The sequence below is a fragment of the Astatotilapia calliptera genome, chromosome 13 (assembly GCF_900246225.1).
Source record: "Astatotilapia calliptera chromosome 13, fAstCal1.2, whole genome shotgun sequence".
Lineage (NCBI taxonomy): Eukaryota > Metazoa > Chordata > Actinopteri > Cichliformes > Cichlidae > Astatotilapia > Astatotilapia calliptera.
This window is the reverse complement of record NC_039314.1, coordinates 11,427,872-11,449,116: the sequence shown is the minus strand read 5'-3', so window position 1 is coordinate 11,449,116 and position 21,245 is coordinate 11,427,872. Positions and strand designations below refer to the sequence as shown.

The 21,245-nt window shown below is 39.5% G+C and overlaps 1 protein-coding gene across 1 annotated transcript in view; it reads right to left on the bottom strand.

The window, feature by feature from the left end:
* The window catches only part of wdr27 (WD repeat domain 27), a 53,150-nt gene that overhangs the window by 17,770 nt on the left and 14,135 nt on the right, over positions 1-21,245 (bottom strand). The window contains exons 19-23 of the mRNA XM_026191025.1: positions 21,043-21,140; positions 19,120-19,241; positions 14,756-14,853; positions 6,795-6,897; positions 3,533-3,631 (exon numbers count right to left, since the gene is read on the bottom strand). Coding sequence (XP_026046810.1) covers positions 3,533-3,631; positions 6,795-6,897; positions 14,756-14,853; positions 19,120-19,241; positions 21,043-21,140 — 520 coding nt within the window. The remainder of the gene's footprint in view (positions 1-3,532; positions 3,632-6,794; positions 6,898-14,755; positions 14,854-19,119; positions 19,242-21,042; positions 21,141-21,245) is intronic.

Here is a 21,245-nt window from a genome sequence, read left to right as displayed (position 1 = left end):
GCCATTTCTCAGGACTTCTTGAACTTAAAATGACTTTTGACTTATTGCTTTTGGCTCACAAAAATTAAACCACAGATAGGTAATCTGAGCAAAGTATAAGTTAGCACCAGGTGAACAGGCACTTCTGCAGGGTTAAAAGAAACTATCTGCTTCACAAGTAAGCAAACAAGATTTGCTAATGATCACATCTGGCAAAATTATGGACAAAGGGAGTTACTGAACTTTTGGAGAAACTGAGGAAAAATTAGAGAACCAGTAAATAAAGTCATACCAGTGCTATGGATGGAATCATAACATTTACTGAGCTTTTATGTCATCAGACCCATCTCCAATGACAACTGAGCAAAACTGCCTCCCTAAACGGGTTTTGTCAAACCACCCTGAAATCATTTTGGGAACAGCGATCTGTGGTGGATGCATGCAACTGTGCCCAGCTGTGTACTAACCGCAATCAGATAATTGGTTGACAAAATGCAGAGGACAATTTACCAGTAAGCTAAACTTGTGACGTCCACTAAAATTCAACAAAACAGGCAAAAATGACTTGACTAATCCACAAGACTCAGATAAATTACCTAACTAAACATTTAGATGCCTGTACGTCTTAACATCAACATAATTCTTATATCAACTTTCAGCCTAGTTTGACCTAGTTTGTGGCAAGGCTGTACTGGTTTTTACAGCAAAACCCTCATTTTTTATAATGTATTCTGTATGCAAAGGCCTGTTACATGAATGTGAGAATGTAAATACTACTAGAGTATATGTTCATCATTATTACATTATATATATTTACTTTCTGATAAGATATATATCACTATTTCAATCTACAACCCGACACGTGTGGTGGAAAGTAAGATAAAGTCTATTGATTCAACATGTCTTGTTTCTGAATTTCTGATTTGTCCCATCAAGTAAAACACAATGTACAGAAGTACTAATGTTGAGCAAGCACGCCCTGACTGATGAAGTGTGTCTTCAAACTCTGCAGATCACTGTACTTCAGCCAGATAATGGCTATGAACCAAGCTTTCCACTTTCAAGCTGGGAAATCTGAATGTATCATTGTGCTCCAAAGTTTCGCTGAATTGAGTTACAAAAATGGACATGCAGATTTAAAACATGTGCCTTGAGTTGACAACACAGTCAACAAATCTTAAAAGATGTTCAGCAAAGGCTGTGATATTATAACATAGAATCTATATTTTAGATTTTATTTTTTATAAGTATTCTTGCATTGGATATTTTCAAAGGAATGCGTTGCTTTATTAAAAAGGCACTATATATGTTGTTAGTCACTAAAAGCATGTTGGTATAAAGCAGCACTGTAATGGCAATTCAAAGTAAACACATATCTTTTCTGTTTTCTTTGGTGCAACTCCCCACATTCCATGAATTGTTTTCTTCTAGATTGATGGCAGGCCAGGCAAAGATAAACAGTTTTAAATCCTTGTGGATAACTTTTAATAATTCATAGATCACAGAACAACCCCTGCAACAGATTGGCAACCTGGGTAGGGTGTACTCTGCATCTCGATCCGTGATAGCTTTGATAAGCTCCAGCCTAACCATTAGCAAAAGAAGATGGATGGATGACAGCACAAACTAAACCCTTTCAATAATTTTTTTTAATTGAAAGCAGCTTTGAGTCACAGGTGAGTAAAGATATCACAGGTCACATGATTTTTCATTACTGAGGCATTTTGACCGTGGGTGATGTAACTTAGCATTAAACGATTCACGCTATTGAGTACAGAGCTCACAGTGTCTATGATCTGAAGATTCCTGCATGCATATGCACCTATGCCCTGGCTCCAAGGATTGGATTCTGTAAGGTTTTATCCTAGTCAAACAAGTGCAGGATCAGGAAGTTCTAGTTTCAGAGTTTTGCTGACTTATGATCGCTTCAATGGGAGAAGCCCCAATAATAAAACTGGCTGAAGTGCCATTATAGTAATTCCAGTCTCCGGTGTGGTACTAGAATCCAGACTGAACACTTAGATGTATCAGACATGAAAATGTGGCTACCGGAAGCAAAGATAAAAAAAACGAATGACAAAAGATCCTGTAGCAATCTGTCTTGATGTGTTACATTGTGTACAGCAATCAACCAGCTCGGAAACCAGCTTGTTTGCTTTTGCTTATTTAGGTCTGATGGCTGCAGTGTTTTGGTTCCCTGCTGTGTGTAGTCTTTCGTTGGCTCATTTTCATTCATCTTCAGTCCTGAAAGCCCTTGAACCTAACCACCAGAGGAATGTTTTTTCTTTGTTTGTTAAGCAACTTAACACAGGCCTATGAATCATTTAAGCAAAGAAATACCAAACTCAAGGGATGAACCAGTGCTGTATCTATGCATCACAGACAATTTAACTGGAACCAGTTTTAAACTTTGCTACCAGTCACAGAGAATCAGGGAGAAAAGGATGAGTTATGCCAACTTACAAAAGAACTGGACTAAAAATCAGTGCCAACAGGTCTTGTGGAATGATAAATCCAATATTTTTATGGGGGCTTTTTAGCCTTTATTGTGATAGGAAAGTGCAGAAAAGACAGGAAAGCTGAGTGAAAGACTAGGGGAAGAATGCATAAAATGGCCTTGGGGCAAATTTGAAACCAGACCTCTGCATTAGCCTTATAATATATGGGAGGCTTGCTGAACTTACTGAGCTAAACTGGCACCCCAATGATTTGTTGTTCTATGTATGAAGGAGGTAAAGAGAGAGGTACAGCCATCTGTAAGACACAGAAGGCTCTGTCATGGCTCGGTGCTGGATTTCAGCCAGTAGCATTAGGGATATTGTCAAAACTGATGGAATTATGGATGTAGAGAATTACCATCAATTGAACACTTTCAGTCATGAATAGGCTTTCCCAGAGCTTGGACCTCCACATTATTGAAGCAGTTTGCGTCCATCTTTACGGAATCAAAGGAAGCCAACATCCAAAGAAGAAGAGCTTTGGATGTTTTTAAGAAGCCTGGAGAACTATTCCTGAAGACTACATAAAGAGGAGTTCAAGATGTGTTGAAGAATAATGATTGTCATACCAAAAATTGACTTTCATCACTGGAATTATAGAATCTGTACTTTTGGCTTGCATGAATTCACATGTTTCAAAAAAGAAAATGCTGCACCTATTTCTTATTTTCATAGCATAATGTAAAGAAATGAACAGTACCTCAAGATTTTTGTATAGTATTGTAGATATCGCACTATAGACTGCATAGTTACATAGGCTACCTTGCTCACTAACCTAGCTAGGGTTAGCTCCCTACAAAAAAAAGGTGAATATTGCTAAAATGTTAAACTCAGTTCAATCCACAAACTGATAGGTGGCATCAAGTAAATCATTTGTCACATTTAAAGTATTGTGTTGACTATACTACGCAGTGAGTACAGACAAAGACACCTTAATAAGTCGTCCCAGAGGAGATCATTCAGTTTTCATTGGAATATGAAGCAAAGATATTTTTTTGAGGCACATCATTGCATATTTATCTATACACAAAAACAAACAGTAATCAGAGTCTTACCTGTGGTGTAGCAGGGTTGAAGGCCACATTAAGCACAGTGTCTGAGTGGTTTTGTAATCTGTGGAGATAGTTGCTGCTACGGATGTCATACACATAGGCCTGCAATTAAGGACACAATGAATGTATACAGAAGCTTAGTGTGTACCATTGTACTTACAACACACAATTATGTTCTGACGAGCATGATGATAATGCAGATCAACTTGAGTATCATTTCAGCTTCAAGGGTAAATGTTTATCTTTTTTTGTACTTCCAGACACAAATGACATTTAATATACAGTGCATGTATATAGTAAAATGTCCAGCCAAGATTGATTGCTAGGGGTAAATGTCCAAAGCCCAAATTTCTTGTAAACAGGAGTATTAAAGCGATTAAAGCTTGTCCAGAAATCAGACATGTAGCAGACACTAAAAGTCACGCCAAAGTCAATCATCCTTTGTGCTGGACTAATCTCAAAATAACTGAAGTTCAATAGAGTAAATAAACAGGGTATTTTAGCAGTTTTTCAGTAATTAACAAAATCTGTAATTTATCAAAACACGGTTTGCATTCTTTTTGTGTCCTATGCTTCTTCTTATATTTACTGAGTAGTTTCCTGATTCCTGAGTGCTCGGATAACCTGTGATATAAATAATGGTAAACAGTGATGAAGAAGGTCAATTTAAACACCTGAGTGTTGGATGCTGATTTTCAGCTTTAAAAACTGTGTAAGTGTAAATTTTAATGTTAAAGCATAAATACTCATACTGAAGTTTGTTGCACAGACAGATGTCAAAATAGTGAACATCTCAAAATCAAGCTGCCATTACCAGTTATAACAAAGCCTTGCAGATACTGCGTGTTACTAGTGTATTTTGCTTTGAGGTAGTTAGGAATTGTTAATCACCCCTGTGGGAGTTGTGGATTTTATACTTCCTCTCGTTGATTTAAAAAAGAAAAACCCCAAAAATCGTTAGTGTACTGAATGTCTCCATCTGTTTCATTTGAGACCTTAGAACAGAAAGTTTGTTATTGGATGCTTTTTCTAAATATAATCAGTAAGTTTTTAGAAAAATGCATTAACCTCAGTGCCATAAGGACAGATAAAAACAGATGTGGGGATGTCTGCTACAAGATGAAGACTCATCAAATTCCTGCAGCTGTTTTGTATCATGTTTCCCCGAAAAAAAGAAAAAAAAAAACCCTGCTTCAATTGAATCCTGTCAAAAGAGTGACTCCTGTCTAAGGCTTATGAAGTGTGTGATGCCTGAAAGGGATTTAGGTATATGGAAGAAAAAAGTTATCTTAGGAATGTTTTAATATCACATGGATCACATGATGTATTAGTTTATGTCAATAGTAACTGAAACGGAGCAGAGCCCAGGGTCAGGAGGGTTTGCAATATATCACTGAGCATATATTCTGATTAATAAATTGATAATTAAGTCACAGTTTCATGATAAGAAATAATACATATTTCATCTGTATATAGAAAAGCTAAATATCAGCCATGCTAAAATGATATTCCACTTCGGTTACTTTTGGGCTAAGTTTTTTGGAAAATGTGTAATATGATCTAGGGAGTCTTTTTTAGACTATTCAGGTTCCTTTTTTTTCCATGATTGCTTTTTGATATATTAAGACAAGTACAAATGTGTCTGGCTCATATAAGTCTCAAGGCAGCTACAAATAAATACGATGTAGCTCACTACCGTATACTCTCCCGGTTTCCAAGAAACGCTGGAAATGACCGATCTCAACAGAGATGCAAAAGTCTGTGCTGTGCTGAGTCCCCATAATTAATAAGAATCAGCAGCATGCATATATTATTCCACTGCTTTCAACAAGCACGTATACGAGAAGAACAGAGAGATGGATAAGGAAAAGGGAGGCTGTCTTCTGGAAACGTCTTGAAAGTCAGGCAAGCTCTGGAAAAGCAATTAAACAGTTGTGCTTCAACATGAATGTTGACTTCTTTGGAAAAAGGGTTGAATCCAAATAAAAATCTCTGAGTCAAGCACAAACAGTCCTTTCCTTAAATGGAGGTAAAACTGATAAAGATATTAATCATTTTTGCTGCTATTTTTACCTTCCTAAGGTCAGTTATGTTGTAGTTTTAACTTGGGTGACAACATTTATTAGCCAAACATTAGCAGGTAGAGAACTCTAAAACTAGGGTGCCACATGTGAGACAGCTCTGGCATCCATGCGAGCAAGTCTGAGACTGAAAGTGAATCTATAGGAAGGAGGATCGGGGGAGCAGGCGGTGAGGAGATACGGCATCTTGGGAGATATGAAAAGGTTAGGGTTTGGGAATTAATTTTTAAAGTTAATCTTGTAGGTCTCAGTGATTTTGCGATGAGTAGAGGTATTATATAATTAGTGGATTTAGAATCAGTCTTGTTGAAGCCATCACATTTTGCCAAACCAAGGCCATAGCTTTTTTTCTTTGTCCCGAACTGAACCACTTGGTTCTACAGTGCACAAGTCACGTGTTTGGTTTGCTTTCCTTCTTAACACCAGTTTGAGTGATCTTACCTGTAGTGTCCTGTAATGGTACAATTTAAATTTCCATTTCTACCAACTCCTCCAAAAGCCATTCTGAATACCTGTGCCATGGGCATTTCGCCAAGCAGGATCATGTAACATAAATGTTTTACAACCAGGACATGTATATCTATTTTATGTCTATATTATGTCTAAAATACTTGGCCATCTCTCAGGTGCTGTGTCAGGTCTTTGCTGGATTATTCCTGTTTCTTAAGGACATGAGATGCACTTGATCAGTGTGTCCGATGACATCAGAAAGCCAACTCTGCTTTTAAGTGCTTTTTACGTTAGTTCTGCATAACCTATGTAGACTTTATCAATCAATAAATAAATCAAACAAACCGTCTGATACTTTGACCTCACTCTCAACCAGGCTGCCCATCCCTGAGCCTGGTTCTGCCAGACATTTCTTCCTGTTAAAAGGGAGCTTTTCCTTCCCACTGTTGCCAAATGGATGCTTGTAGTGGGTTGTTTGACTTGTGGGGTTTTCAGTTATTGTACAATCTTTACCTTACATTATAAAGCACCTTGAGGCAACTGTTGTTGGTGCAATATAAATAAACCTGAATTGAACTTTTATAGGAAAAAACAAGATGAAGAACAGCCTAGATATTGCAAAAGGTCAAAACTTTTCTGTTTCACTTTATAATGTTTTAATCCCTATGATGATTTCTTTTTATCTGTTTGCAATGTATACAGGTGGCTTTGATGGACCCAGTGAGACTGCTTACACAGTTATCCTCAGAGCCTGTGGCAATGAAGCGTCCACATGGCGAAACGGCTGAAGAGCAGGGCTGGCAGCGATTTACATGGTTCTCATAACGCCGTACACACCTGGTGAGAAGAAGCACACAGTGGTAAGAAATCACTGATGTTAATAAATTCAAACAACTTTATGTGACGGACAGACTTGATGCGTGACCAGTGATCCTTTATATTAGTTTGTATGTTATAAGGCTATCTAAAAGGTTTTACTGGGTCTAGTAAACTTAAAATAAATGTTTGGGAACTGGGATATCTTTGCTATGCATGCTATTTCACAGTGCACACATTACGATGCTGAAGCGTTGAGCTGAAGGTGCAAAATATATGGAACAGAAGGAGAACGGCACTCCATGGACTGCTTTACAAACAACTGAACCAGCTGAGCACAGGGAGTTGAGCATGACTCAAGGAAAACACAGGAAAGAGACTTCGTTTATGAAAAATGTTTCCCTCATGCAACTTCTGTGCTGTTTCATTTGGTTTGCAAAGGCATGTAATGTCTTTGCAATGCCACTAACAGGTAACTAAGCTAGTGCCTCTATATGGGCTGGCATACTGGCAGGCCAGTCCTTTGACAGCATCTGGTGAGAGCATGTCTTTGACATTCACATGCTAATGTCATTAAGTTGGGCTAAAAGTAGGGCATATTCACCGACCATAAAGAAATCTGATATACCCAGTACCAGAACTTTATGGAACTTATAATGTTGAGTTGGTGCTAAGACTGTGCCAGAAAACTGTTGATTCAGTTTAATGGCATGCTTACTTTCATTGCTCTTCTCTCATATTCAATGGGATTACTTAATTATCTCTTTTTTTCAGGATGACGACATTGTCAGCTGACTATGACATTTGCTCATGTAGCCCTCAATAAAAAGGCCATATGACAGAACAGAGGCAACAAGATGGGACAGTCCATAGGTTTTGCTCTTCAGATTTTGGAAAGATTTCGAAGAGTTATTTCTTAAATATTGAACTTTTTCGTCACAAAAAAACTTCTTTTCTTTTATAATACACAAACTTTCTGTCTGTGTTTGCTTCATTTTTCATCAACTCCTACAAGATCAGGAGTTTAGCAGCCAAACTTGACATGCAGGTACATTTTAGGCCCATGAAGGTTCTTATCTATATCAGCAATGGTTACAGGTGCATCTTCACCATATAAAAGTGTTTTATCAATTTAAATTTATGACAATAAAGTCTTATTTATATCCACAAAAGCTATTTTTTAAAATCATACACTAAAACTATATAGTGTTGCCTATAGCAGCAACCTAGCAACAAAACCAATTTTTGTATTTATGCACTGAAAATTATTAAAGAGGATTAGGGCCACTGGGAAAAAAAAGTGGTCACGTTTTTATTTTCTTCTTTTCCAGACTGACTTTTTTCTCGGAATTCTGACTTTTTCCTCTGAATGATTTTTTCTCAGAATTCTGACTTTTTTCTCAGAATCCTGACTTTTTTCCCCAGAATTTTGAGATTAAAGTCAGAATTCTGACTTTTTTCTCCTAATTCTGACTTTTTTCTCAGAATTCTGTAAAAGAAGAAAAAAAAAAGACTTGCCCACTTTTTTTTTCGGTGGCCCTAATCCTCTTTCGTAGAAAATACCTCATAGAAACATAATTTGAATTTCAACAGCACAAACAGGCCAAACAATACTGTAGCACATACAAGTTATTTAGATGAACAGCGAGATAACTGGGAATTACCTGTTCTGATTTCTAGGGCAACATTTCTACATCTTAACATTTCTGCGCTGCAACAGTGCTTACACAAATTGTCACTACTGCACTTTAAAAAACACTTTAGCAGTTCACAGTAAGCACTCATCTGGTTTTCTAGGCCAGAGCGTGAAAGCGAATGTTTTGACTGAAGAAGGGAAGATGAGTTACACACATACACACTCTATGTTGTGTAAGTGATAACTATCTGGCATTTTGCAGATCACTACACCAGAGGGTATGATCCTCTTGAGTGAGAGCCAATACAGTTATTGAATCCACTTGGGTATTCGGTGTAATCATCAAGGTAATCAGCAGGGTAATCCTAGCTCATTATATTCTGCCAATGAATTTCAGAATATTTAACTGCCCCAGAGCATATCAGATAAGAGCTGGCTTTTTCTTAATATTACTTCATGTAAATACATTGTTTATGTATTTCTTCACATATATTCAGACGGATTAAATTATGGAAAGAGAAGCAGATCACCATCTGTTCTCTATTTTTAGAATTGGCATGTCATCGATTTTGAATCATGCTTAATGCTGGTGTGTACACCCTTCAACTGGAACATTGCATACATATCAAAATACAAGTGGTGACTGAAAGGTTATGGCTTTAAAAGTACTTTAACCAATATAGTGGATCTATACAGTATACTAAACTAATTGTTTGGCAAAGTGGCCATGGTCATCACGTGCTGATGGACAACAGCTGTCCTGGCAATCCTGCAGCTGTCAAACGAAACATGACCACTTATTTAATCAGCACCTTCTAAGAAAATGCCTGGTCTGATTGAGTTCCTGAGTAATCTTATTCTCTGCTTGTCAGCACAAATTCAGTGCATCATTGCATAAAATTTTTCGATGAAAAGACATTTCCATTTTAACTATTGTGCATTTCTATTGAAATAATTTAACGCCATTACAATTATCATGGGATAGAGACAACATTTGCGTCACATATCTGAAATGTCCCGGTACATATAAGGGTCAGTTCATCAAACTTACACAAACACGCACACAGTCGTGTTTTCATATCCTTGTGCGGACATCTAAGTGACAAAAATGCTTTCCCTAGCCACTTGCATTAAACCTAACCTTTAAAAGTGAATGCAAAGCCCTAACCCTTACCCTATTCCGAACGCATAACCTAATTGTATCCCTGACACTAAAACCACATTTTGAGTCTCAAAAATGCCTTTAAACTTATGGGGCGATAGATTTTGTCCCCATAAGGGACTTGTTGGTCCCCGCAAGTTTAGTAAACTTCGAATTTTGGGTCCCTGCAAAGATATTTGATAAACAATTTTTAACACTGATTTGATTACTTTGATTAGCAGTAAACAAGACTGAAATATTTATTTAGTGGCCTGGTGCCATGTTTTGTGGTTAATAGTCGTTAATTGTTTTCATCCATGCGTATGTTTCACCTCCAAAGAACTCTGCGTACTGAGGGATGTTTGATAAAACCTCTTAAAATGAGGGGTTGACCTAGAAACGAGCCACAAATATTTATCAGATAGCATTAAGATTTGATGGAGGGACGGAAGAGGAGTTACACATGGAAGCAGCTTCAGACATGAAAGAATGAAATAATTAATAATGCCGTTCAACTCGGCCCAAAAAAAAAAGAAGAAAGGAAAAAAAAAATCCAAATCACTGAGGAATGTTTGTGTAAGAAAATGTTGAAGTTAGTCGAATGTAAGGTCATCTTTAAAGTCTCAACAAAAGAAGTGTAATAAAAATGATTTCTTCCCTAACGTTCTTGGACTTATGAGAATCTGGAGGATTTGGTGAAATAACACTAGACTCAGAAGCCAACCTTCATCCAGGTTTGTCAACAGGTGATAAAGGTTGAATAGGAATGTTACAAATTTTGGCAAAATAATTTCATAATGAAAAAGACATTTTCAGAATTTCCAAGCATATTGATCACTATCACTTCCTTCAATGTATAGTATTAGGAGAACATCTTGAGCTAGCCCTCAATTCCTTATATTTCAGAATCAGAATCAGAATCAGAATACTTTATTGATCCCTGGGGGAAATTATTTTTTGTTACAGTGCTCCATTTTAAACCAACATTAAGACAAGACAGACAATACGCTAACTAAGAATAGTACAATATATACATATATATACATACATACATACATGAGTCACTTATAAATAAATAGTTGGAAAAGAAACATGTGTAGCTGTTGCAGTAAACAGTGTGTTAAGTGGATGCGTTGTACAGGGAGATGGCCACAGGCAGGAATGATTTCCTGTGTCGTTCAGTGGTGCTTTTCGGTAATCTCAGTCTCTCACTGAACGAGCTCCTGTGACTGACCAGCATGTCATGGAGTGGGTGGGAGGTGTTATCCAACATTGTCTTTATCTTGGACAGCATCCGCCTCTCCGACACCACCTTGAGGGAGTCCAGCTCCATCCCCACAACATTGCTGGCCTTACGGATCAGTTTATTAAGTCTGTTGGCATCTGCGACCCTCAGCCTGCTCCCCCAGCATGCAACAGCATAGAGGATCGCACTGGCCACCACAGACTCATAGAAAATCCTCAGCATTTTCTGGCAGATGTTGAAGGACCTCAGTCGCCTCAAAAAATAGAGACGACTCTGGCCCTTCCTGTAAAGTGCTGTGGTGTTTTTAGCCCAGTCCAGTTTATTGTCAATGTGTACTCCAAGGTATTTATAGTCCTCCACAATGTCAACACTGACCCCCTGAATTGAAACAGGGGTCAAGTGTTTCCTGGTCTTCCTGAAGTCCACGATCAGTTCCTTGGTCTTTGCCACGTTGAGCTGCAGATGATTCTGCTCACACCACGTGACAAAGGAGTCGACCACAGCCCGGTACTCTGTCTCATCATCCCTGCTGATGCATCCAACCACCGCAGAGTCATCAGAAAACTTCTGAAGATGGCAGGTCTCTGTGCAGTGGCTGAAGTCTGTGGTGTAGAGGGTGAAGAGGAAGGGGGAGAGGACAGTCCCCTGTGGTGCCCCTGTGTTGCTAATCACCTTGTCAGACACACACTGTGGGAGATGTACATATTGTGGTCTTCCTGTCAGGTAATCAACAATCCAGGACACCAGAGAAGCATCCACCTGCATCGCTGCTAACTTATCACCCAGGAGGGTCGGCCTGATGGTGTTGAAAGCACTGGAAAAGTCAAAAAACATGACCCTCACAGTGCTCGCCGGCTGGTCCAGATGGGTGTAGACACGATTGAGCAGGTAGATGATGGCGTCCTCTGTTCCGAGACGAGGCTGATAAGCGAACTGAAGGGGATCCAGATGTGGTCTTACTATGGGTCGCAGCTGGTCCAGGATGAGCCTTTCCAGGGTCTTCATGATGTGGGAGGTCAGTGCCACGGGCCTGTAATCCTGGGGGCCACTGGGACGAGGCGTCTTTGGTACAGGGACGAGGCATGATGTCTTCCACATCACCGGGACCCTCTGCAGACTCAGACTCAGCATAAACAGTTTATGAAAGACTCCACACAGCTGGGGGGCACAGGTCTTGAGGACAAGGGGACTCACTCCGTCTGGTCCAGCAGACTTGCCTGAGTGAAGTCTCCTCATTTGCATCTCAACCTGGTATTGAGTGAAGGTGATGGGTGGGGGAGGGGTGTCAGGAATCTCACAGGAGGCAACATGTGAAGAGAGAGGCTGGCACAGTGGTGTGGCTCTGGATTCCAGGCTGACTGCAGGTGAGGTTGTGGGGGTGGGAGCAGACACTGTGGTGTCGAATCTATTGAAAAACAGATTCAACTCGTCGGCTCTATTCTCACCTCCCTCAGCTCCCCTGCTGTTGGTTGGCCTGAATCCAGTGATGGTCTTCATGCCCCTCCACACCTCTCTCATGCTGTTCTGCTGGAGTTTCCACTCCAGCTTCCTCCTGTAATTGTCCTTAGCCTCTCTGATCTTGTCCTTTAGTAACACCTGGACCTTCCTCACCTCCTCTTTGTTGCCCCCTCTGAAAGCCCTCTTCTTGTTGTTGAGGAGGGCTTTGATGTCCTTACTCACCCACGACTTGTTATTTGGGTAACAATGAACAGTCTGAGCTGGAACAATGGAGTCGGTGCAGAAAGTTATGTAGTCTGTGATACACTCAGTAAGCCCATTGATGTCCTCGGCGTGAGGCTCACAGAGTGTTTCCCAGTCGGTCACCTCGAAACAGCCCTGTAGTTCCGCTATTGCCTCCTCTGACCACCTCCTAACAGTCCTGGTGGTCACAGGTTCCCTCCTCACAATTGGCACATAGCGGGGGGTGAGGTGAATCAGGTTATGATCTGACCTACCAAGTGGGGGGAGGGAGGAGGAGCTGTATGCATCCTTGACGTTAGCATACAGTAAGTCTAAAGTTTTCTCTCCCCTGGTGGGACAGTCCACATATTGTTTGAATGTTGGTAGTGTATTGTCCAGTGATACATGGTTGAAGTCACCCGAGATCACAATAAAGGCACTCGGGTGCTGAGTCTGTAGCCGAGCTATGGCAGAGTGGATAGTGTCACATGCAGCTGTGGGGTTAGCAGAGGGGGGAACATAGACAGCCACCAAGATGACGTGAGAGAATTCCCTGGGTAAATAATACGGCCTGAGTCCAACAGCACACAGTTCAGTGTCCGGGCAACAAATCCTTTCTTTGATTGTTATGTTGGCAGGGTTACACCACCGGTTGTTAACTAAAACAGCAAGCCCACCTCCTTTACGCTTACCGCTAGCGATGCTGTCACTGTCCGCCCGAACAGTGTGGAAGCCTTCCACGGAAGCATTCTCATCGGGAATGTCCTGGTGCAGCCATGATTCGGTGAAACACATCAGGCTACACTCTCGGTATTCCCTCTGACTCCGTACCAGTGCTGAGAGCTCGTCGATTTTAATTGCCAACGATCGCACATTTCCCATCACGATAGACGGCAGACACGGTTTAAACCTCCTCCTCGCTTCGAGCCTCCGCTGTCTCACCGTCACCTTTTTTCTTCTCTTCTGTCCTTGACCTCTGCATCCCCGATGTGTTTTCCTCCAAATTTCAGCTGGTACTTCTGCGGGCCTGGCCAGCGAGCCGGCCGGCATCAGGGCGATCAGCTGATCTCTGGAGTAAACAGTCCGTGCGTGTAGGAGATGTGCCGCGGTCCCGTTCCATGATAAAAAAATATTTTGCTAACAAGGAGACATTCTAATCCTTTCTTAAAGTAGTCTTGTGCAAGAGTTATCCAGGCTTCAGGCCAATGCTTGTACCTGACTGTCTTCAGAGGAATGTTTTTGTTTTTGTTTGTTTGTTAAACCACTTAACTTTTACCTATGAATCATTTAAGCATAAAAAAGCCACTAAATCAAGGGATGACCAGGAGTGTCTTCATCTTTATCTTTTGGCACTTTGTTACTAGCAGCCAGTTGCAAAGACACACATTTTCTTCCCATTTCTTTATCTGGCTTTATCAAAATGCTAAAGATAAAAGAATTTTACAGATCTAAAATAGTATTTTTGTACTAACAATGTAATTCCAACAAAGCTATTAGCTGAAAACTTGGCATGTCTGTACATGTTGTGCAGTATGCCCTTAAAAAACATCAGTGGAAACTAGACAAGTGCAGCACAAAAGATGAAGAGGCATCTGAAAAGAATTCTTTCATACTGATGACTCCAAATTTGACATTTTTAGTTTAAATTGTTGTCAATGTGTACAGATGAGGTACAACAATGAGAACATTAGCTACTGATACAACAGTGCTCATGGTGTTGAAAATATGAACGCCGAAAAGTACAATCAGATTGTGATCCACCCGTGAAATACCATCTAGAAAGTCGGCTATGCTTACCTATTTAAAAAACTAAAATGTTAAAAAAAAACAACAAAAAAAACAAAACAACAGTTGACAAACTGATCTGTGACATCAGGGTTACTTGATCTTTTATATACTTTGCTCAAAACTTTTGCAAAAAGAAATCTTATGTAGTAAATCATTTACTACATAAGATTGTTGTAGTAGCATTTACAGCATTTGCAGTAATTGCTAATGCATTTACTGCAAATGCATTAGCTACTGATACAATAGGTTTTGAACATGATTTCCCTTTAAGAAGCAAGAGACTACAGTAGACTACAGTAGATTATAAAGCACCATTTTCCTTGTCTTATGATCATATTACAAGTACATTCAATACAAATTGCACAGAATATGTTACAATAATACAGACCTAAGTGTTCGAAGGTCCCAAATCTTCATACCATCAGTGACAGCACTGGTCAGGAAGAGGTTGTATGAATCTGGAGCCTGTGAGCTAAACGCTGATCCCTTTAATGATACACAATGAACAAAACAGCTTAGTCAGCACAAGCTTTACCTGAAAATGGATATAAATCTTCTTTTTTTCCCTAAATTTTTTATTATTATACTATTAGTATAATGTATACTACTTCAAAACAGAAGGTGATGTTTAAAAAAAAAAATCACGCTGGGCTGTAAAAACAAAAACGGAAGCAAAAGTGAGGTTAGGTGGGAGTGTCTTAGCGTCATCACTGTTTTTTAGTTAAATAGAAAAGCAAAGAACTTCCACTACAAATCTATCCATCTATTCCACACAGCTCTTTCAGACCCACTTATTGAATGCTATAGGTAAATGTGTAAGAGAGAAAAGCTTAGGGAGAGCCGGAGAGAAAAAGAGTTAGAGAGAGAAAGAAGCGGTGGGGGGGATTGTTTAGATTTCCACTGAAAGTGTGAGAACGGCAGCCTGAGAGGGCATTTCCAGTTCTTTTTTTCCGAGAAGTCCTGCGCTGTGATGAGTTCCAGGTGAATTTTGTCAAAAAGGCGATGGAAATTTCAAGTAAGAAAAGCTGCTTCTCAAAATGCAGTTCCTGATGTTTGGTGAGCCTCAGGAGGAAAACCAATAGTGAAGGGAAAAAATGTGCGTAGACTCCAAGCAGGAGCAATGCTACTAATCCTACGGCACCCAAAGGCCCCTCAGGCCCCCAGGCGGAGAATCCCACAGTGACATCAATAGCCAAGCTAAAAACAACACACCACAGGCTTTCCGCAATGTAATACACACAATAGCTAGCGTGACAAAGAACAAGCACCTCTGGGCTGAAGGAATAAAGTCAGCTGTGAGCAAGAGTGAATTGCAGTTGAATGCTTTAATGCACTTCATCCATACCACAAGGTGCAGTGTATCCAGCTAATCCAGGCTGGCCCGAGTCTAAAGCAAGTTAGATACTGACCAAAGTCAGTATCTAAGGGTCAGTGGGTACAAGCCTCCTTCACACCAAAACATATACTTTTCTGCATCTACTAAGTTACATGAGCATCTGTACAATAGGTAATTATTTTTATATATGTTTTATAATAAAAGTTAATGGGTTTGTTGCTGTTACAAAGCTGGCAAGCATTCTTATGACTCTTGTATGTAGAGATACCAGTCCCTCCATGTCACTGTAACATGTGAGGCAATAAAAATGCTAACTATAAGCTGAATAAATAAATGAGACTTGAATAAATGAATTTTATAGTTTCACTGTGAGCAATATTCTTCATAGCACTATAATAGATGTGGACGCCAGCCCAAGCTGTCTATTTATTAGACACCAACAAATTGAGTCCAGATTGGTTCAAGACACTGATGTGGAAGTAAGGCCACATAAACCCAGACTGCATCATGGAACAGCTTTACTCCAAGGCCATCATCCAGCATCATCCTCCTGCCATCCCCTATGGCAGTCTTAATCCTCCTGCGCTACGGAGTAACATTCAAGATGAATGATACTGATGATGGCATGTCCTGTCTGTCTGTCACGGAAATGTTTGTATAACCATGATTTTTGTTTTTAACCATGACCTTTTTCATTCACACCACAAACGTAACACTTTTATTGCCTCAAAAACGATCCGTGTCTTGTGCCTTACGTAACTTGCAAAACACTCATAGATGCCTTATGTAAGACTATTACATCTGCCAAATAGTAGCCCCTTCAAGGGTAAAATGGAAGATGAGGCTCACACCAGTAATCGGTTCCAAGTCAAGCAAATTCTTCGCTTTGTGGGTTAGATCTCAACGTCATCCAATCTGCGTATGGACTGAGGAGATGTCTCTGCCTCTATCAAAGATTGGAGGTTAAGGCTAGGTTTAGTCAGACTATGAATGAGAAAAGACGTGAAAAAGATTTGACAACGCTCAGCAACATCAAAACTTAAATATGTGCCTTCAAAAAAAAAATTGCATTTGTATTAAAGAACACTATCATTATCAGGATAAGTGCAATGTTTATGGTTTAGGGTGAAAAATCTTTTTTAGTAAAGCGTTCTGTCCCTTTATGCCAAGCAATGATTGAATTCAATTATATAGTGCCAAATCACCACAACAGTCATCTCAAGGTGCTTTATATTGTAAGCTAAAGACCCTGCAATGCAAGAGAGAAAACCCTCAACATCAAACAACCACCTGTGAGCAAAAAGTTTGCGACTGTGGAAAGAAGAAAACTCCGTCAGAACCAAGTTCAAGCAGGGGGAACCATATGCTGCGACAGGTTGGGGGTGATGGGAGGAACACGGGATAAAAGACATAGTGTGGAAGAGAGCCAGAAATGAATAACTAAAGATTAAATGCAGAGAGGTGTGTAAGCACACAGAGAGCAGCCTAGGCCTATTGCACTAAGGGAGAATTTAGGGTCACCTGATCCAGCCCTAACTATATGCTTTATCAAAAAAGAAAGTTTTAAGTCTAATCTTAAAAGTAGAGATGGTGTCTGTTTTACAAATCCAAATTAGGAGCTGTTTCCACAGAAAAGGAGCCTGAAAGTAAGCCTGCTCTATTGGGGTGATACAGTACTATGAGGTCTTTAAGATAAGCTGGGGACTGATTATTCAACATCCCGTATGTGAGGAGAAGGAACTGAAATTTGATTCTAAGAAAAGCCAGGGTGGAAGAAAAATGCTGTCTCTTTCTAATCTCTGTCAGTACCCTTGCTGCAGAATTTTGGATCAACTGAAGGCTTTTCTCAGGGGGTTTTAAGGACACCCTGATAACAATGAAGTAATAAATGCATCGACTATTTTTCAGCATCACTCTAAGACAGGATGTTTCTAATTTTAGATAATATTGTGTGAATGTAGTCGTACATATTTATTTAACATACACACTGAAGGACAAAAATGGTCAAAAATGACTCCAGAATTCCTCACAGCGTTACTGGGGGCCAAGGTAATGCCATCAAGAATAAGTATCTGGTTCAACCCAGTAACATGACAAAACGTGTAATTAACACGCCAGTCCACCGTGTCCATTTCACGCTTTGGCTAGGCAAAGCGTGAAATGGACACACATGCAGAAGTTGCATTACCAGCAGGGGGAGACGCTCCCCCGTGAATATTTTCATGTTTGCTTGGAATAAAATATCTCCCTCGGCTGTCACTGCACGTGACGGCAACTTACTGCAACGTCGGCATGCGTTCATGTGTGAAATGGAGATGGTGGACTATCTGTTACTATCCGTGATATCATGCTCAATTATCTAAGGTGAGGACATCCCAAAAAGAACGCTGGTTTGAGCGGGGAGTCAAGGAGGCCATTTATGTGACCAATGGTCATGACAATTTGCAGTCAGCCCATTATTAGTCAGTTGTGCTAGAGTCAATGATTATGCAAATGTACTGTTTATAAAGTTGGGGAAACCTCAACTGACACTGTGGAAGTCACTTGGATGAGTGACGAAATAGCTAGCTACGTCCACATGAGCAGAATGAACCTTTTTTTTGGATTGGGTTGTCTGGTTAGACATTTTTAAACACTTAAACTTACACAACACTTACACCTAAAGCTGTTTGTCTTAAATTATCTTACATTATCTGCTAAAATGAGAAGCAATTGGAAATAAATTGTTCAAGCACTTGATTTAGAGCCTGGAGCGTTTCCCAGGTGTCACAGGGCGAGAGTTGGGGTACACCCTTGACGACGTACCAGTACACCACAAGGAGACAAACATTGGAGGAAGCTGGAGTTCCTGGACAGGGTCCATGCATTAACAGGGACAACATACAAACTCCACACTTTCATACTGTAAGTCGCTTATATATACTGTGATGACTGACATTACAACGTAACCAATTACAAACAATCATGCATAAAGGCTGAAATAATCATACAGGAAGTTATAAAGCTGGGTTCACATCTACTTCTTTAAATTGAATTTTCAAATATACCGCATACCCAAATGGAAATATTTTAACAGAATTCCAAATACATATAAGAGATTTGATTTAAAAAGCAACATCTTCCAGTTTTTGAAACAATTCTGGTTTAGCATGTGGACAAAATATTACTTTACCGCTAAGTGGTTCACTGGTGAGCTGGTGGGTATTAAGTGATTAACTGCATTTCGTTGCCCTGTACCTGTGCATGTGCAATGACAATAAAGTTGAATTCTATTCTATTCTATTCTATTAACAAGATGATATATAATAGTATTAGACAAAGATACAATTGAAGGGAATTACTATTACACAAGACAAATACATGCATATACATCAAGGGTAGTTTTTTTTTTCACATGAACAGTCGAATCGCCTCACCTTGTTCTGTGTGATGCAATGGATGGCTCTGCTGTGGGCATCAGGCACCTCTGAGGCAACTGTGCCTTTGTTCATGTCAAATACTTGAATAGACCGATCTGACCCACACACCAAAACAATGTCTGAAACAGCTTGTTAAGTAATGTTTTAACATTTTTCTCAGAGGACCAGCACCTCAAACAAAAATAACATATATTTAATCAACTATTTTCTATCATTTACAACCTTGGTAGCTTTTTAGGGCCGTGTGATGTATTCAGTCAGAAACTGAATACAATGGTTTGCCTTCCTGTAGACACCTTAATTCATTCCATGCTGTTTTATGTAAGTAGACAGAAATGAAAAGAAGGCCTTGTAGGCCTTATTATGGTGTACACGGACACTCCTACTAAAGAACAGTGTTAAAATCTCATGAGATATTGTAACAGTTTTAAAAATCCAAAATATTTCATACACACTTTGACCTAAGAAGGCTGCCATTATTTTATATGACCAATCAATTTTATGATTTAAACCTGTTGCATCCCACAGCTATCATTACAAAGTCGCTATTTCTGACAGACTGGTCAGTTTCCACAAGAACTTAACATTACTCTGTCTATGCAACTGATCCATTTCACTAAGAAAAAGAGCTCACAAATGCTGTTGGTTATACATGACAATTTTCACTTATGAGTCTAAATGCTCTCAGATAGCAAATGAAACTTCAGTTTTCTGTTTTCTTACCCTTCCCAATTCAAGTGCATAATCCTTGCTAAAGTGGCCACTTCGGGACAAATAGCAGTGGCTACCATTCATCTGCAATGAGTGTTGGCTGTCAGTTCACGGTTTACCTCAGCTGTCAATATGTGTCCATGTCTATTTACTATGGAGGAAGCAGTAAAACTCTGTGAAAAGTGTCTGATAAGAGGATATCCTGACCTTTTCTGTTAATAAATGCTGCTGTTAGTGAAACTTTCTTAAAAATAGATCAAACACTTTTAGACACTAAGTGAATAAACTCTTACACGAATGTAAGCAAACTGTTCAGAGGGAAAGTGTGATTTTTAGGACACTCAAGTCTAATGTTTGCTGGCATAATGCTGTAACAACCAGCTGTTATTGTTGTTTAGCCGGCTTGTCAGCTGTGCTGAGACGGGAAGGTCGCATGTCTTATCTGCTGACAATAACTAATTGCACAAATACTGGGAATAAAAAAAGCACGTTTATGCATCTTTGCATGTGTTAGATCCCTGACTTCGGTTCAAGAGATAAGGTGAGGTGAGGAGGAAGAGGATGAGGTGAAAATGAGGGAGAAGAGAGAACAATGGTGGAGAAGAAGGAAGACATAATTAGAAAGAGACAATGCAAATGCACATGTACAAATGTGAAATGGTCGTATGTAGTTTGAAAAAACCTACTGTATCTTACTTTTTTCGTATTATTAATAGACTGATTCTAAGTTTATGAGAAGGAATACATATAGTGTAAGCCATACATTATCAATGCAAATTTATGAGTACAATATTTTTTTGCTTTTTTTAAATTAACTAAAATAAATAAACTAAACATTTTGATTGAATTCCAATTATATGTATATCTGCATATTTACATATGTCATCACCCTATATGCATATTCTTTTTGTTCTGTACATGGTAGGGCAAAGTGAACTAAAGTGGAGCAGAACTGCTCCTGAGAGGACCTCTTATTAGTGGATTTATTGGAAAATAAATGCATTGTAAACCCTCAAATTCCTCACATTCCTAAATAAACTACAGAAAACCTCATTCATTCACAGGTAGAATCCACAATGGAAGCCCTGGGGCAACATCTAAAGACACCATAGACAAACTGCTGTGGATGACATGGGAAATGTCTGTGTATGTGCAGTCTGAACTGAAACACCTCTGCTGTACGAACAGTAACAACAGGAAGAAGGATACGGGAGAAAAAATCATTGATCGCAGACAAGGCAGTGATGTCTGTTGCTGATGTTGTCGCAAAGCATCCAGCCAATTTGCTGACACTCCGTTGATGATATCTAAGGAGAAAAAAGCTTGAATTTGTCTCACTTTCTTCACAATACATCCATGTGTATACAGCTTCATGACAAAAAAGATTATATAGGAATTCAGCTGAAGACCAA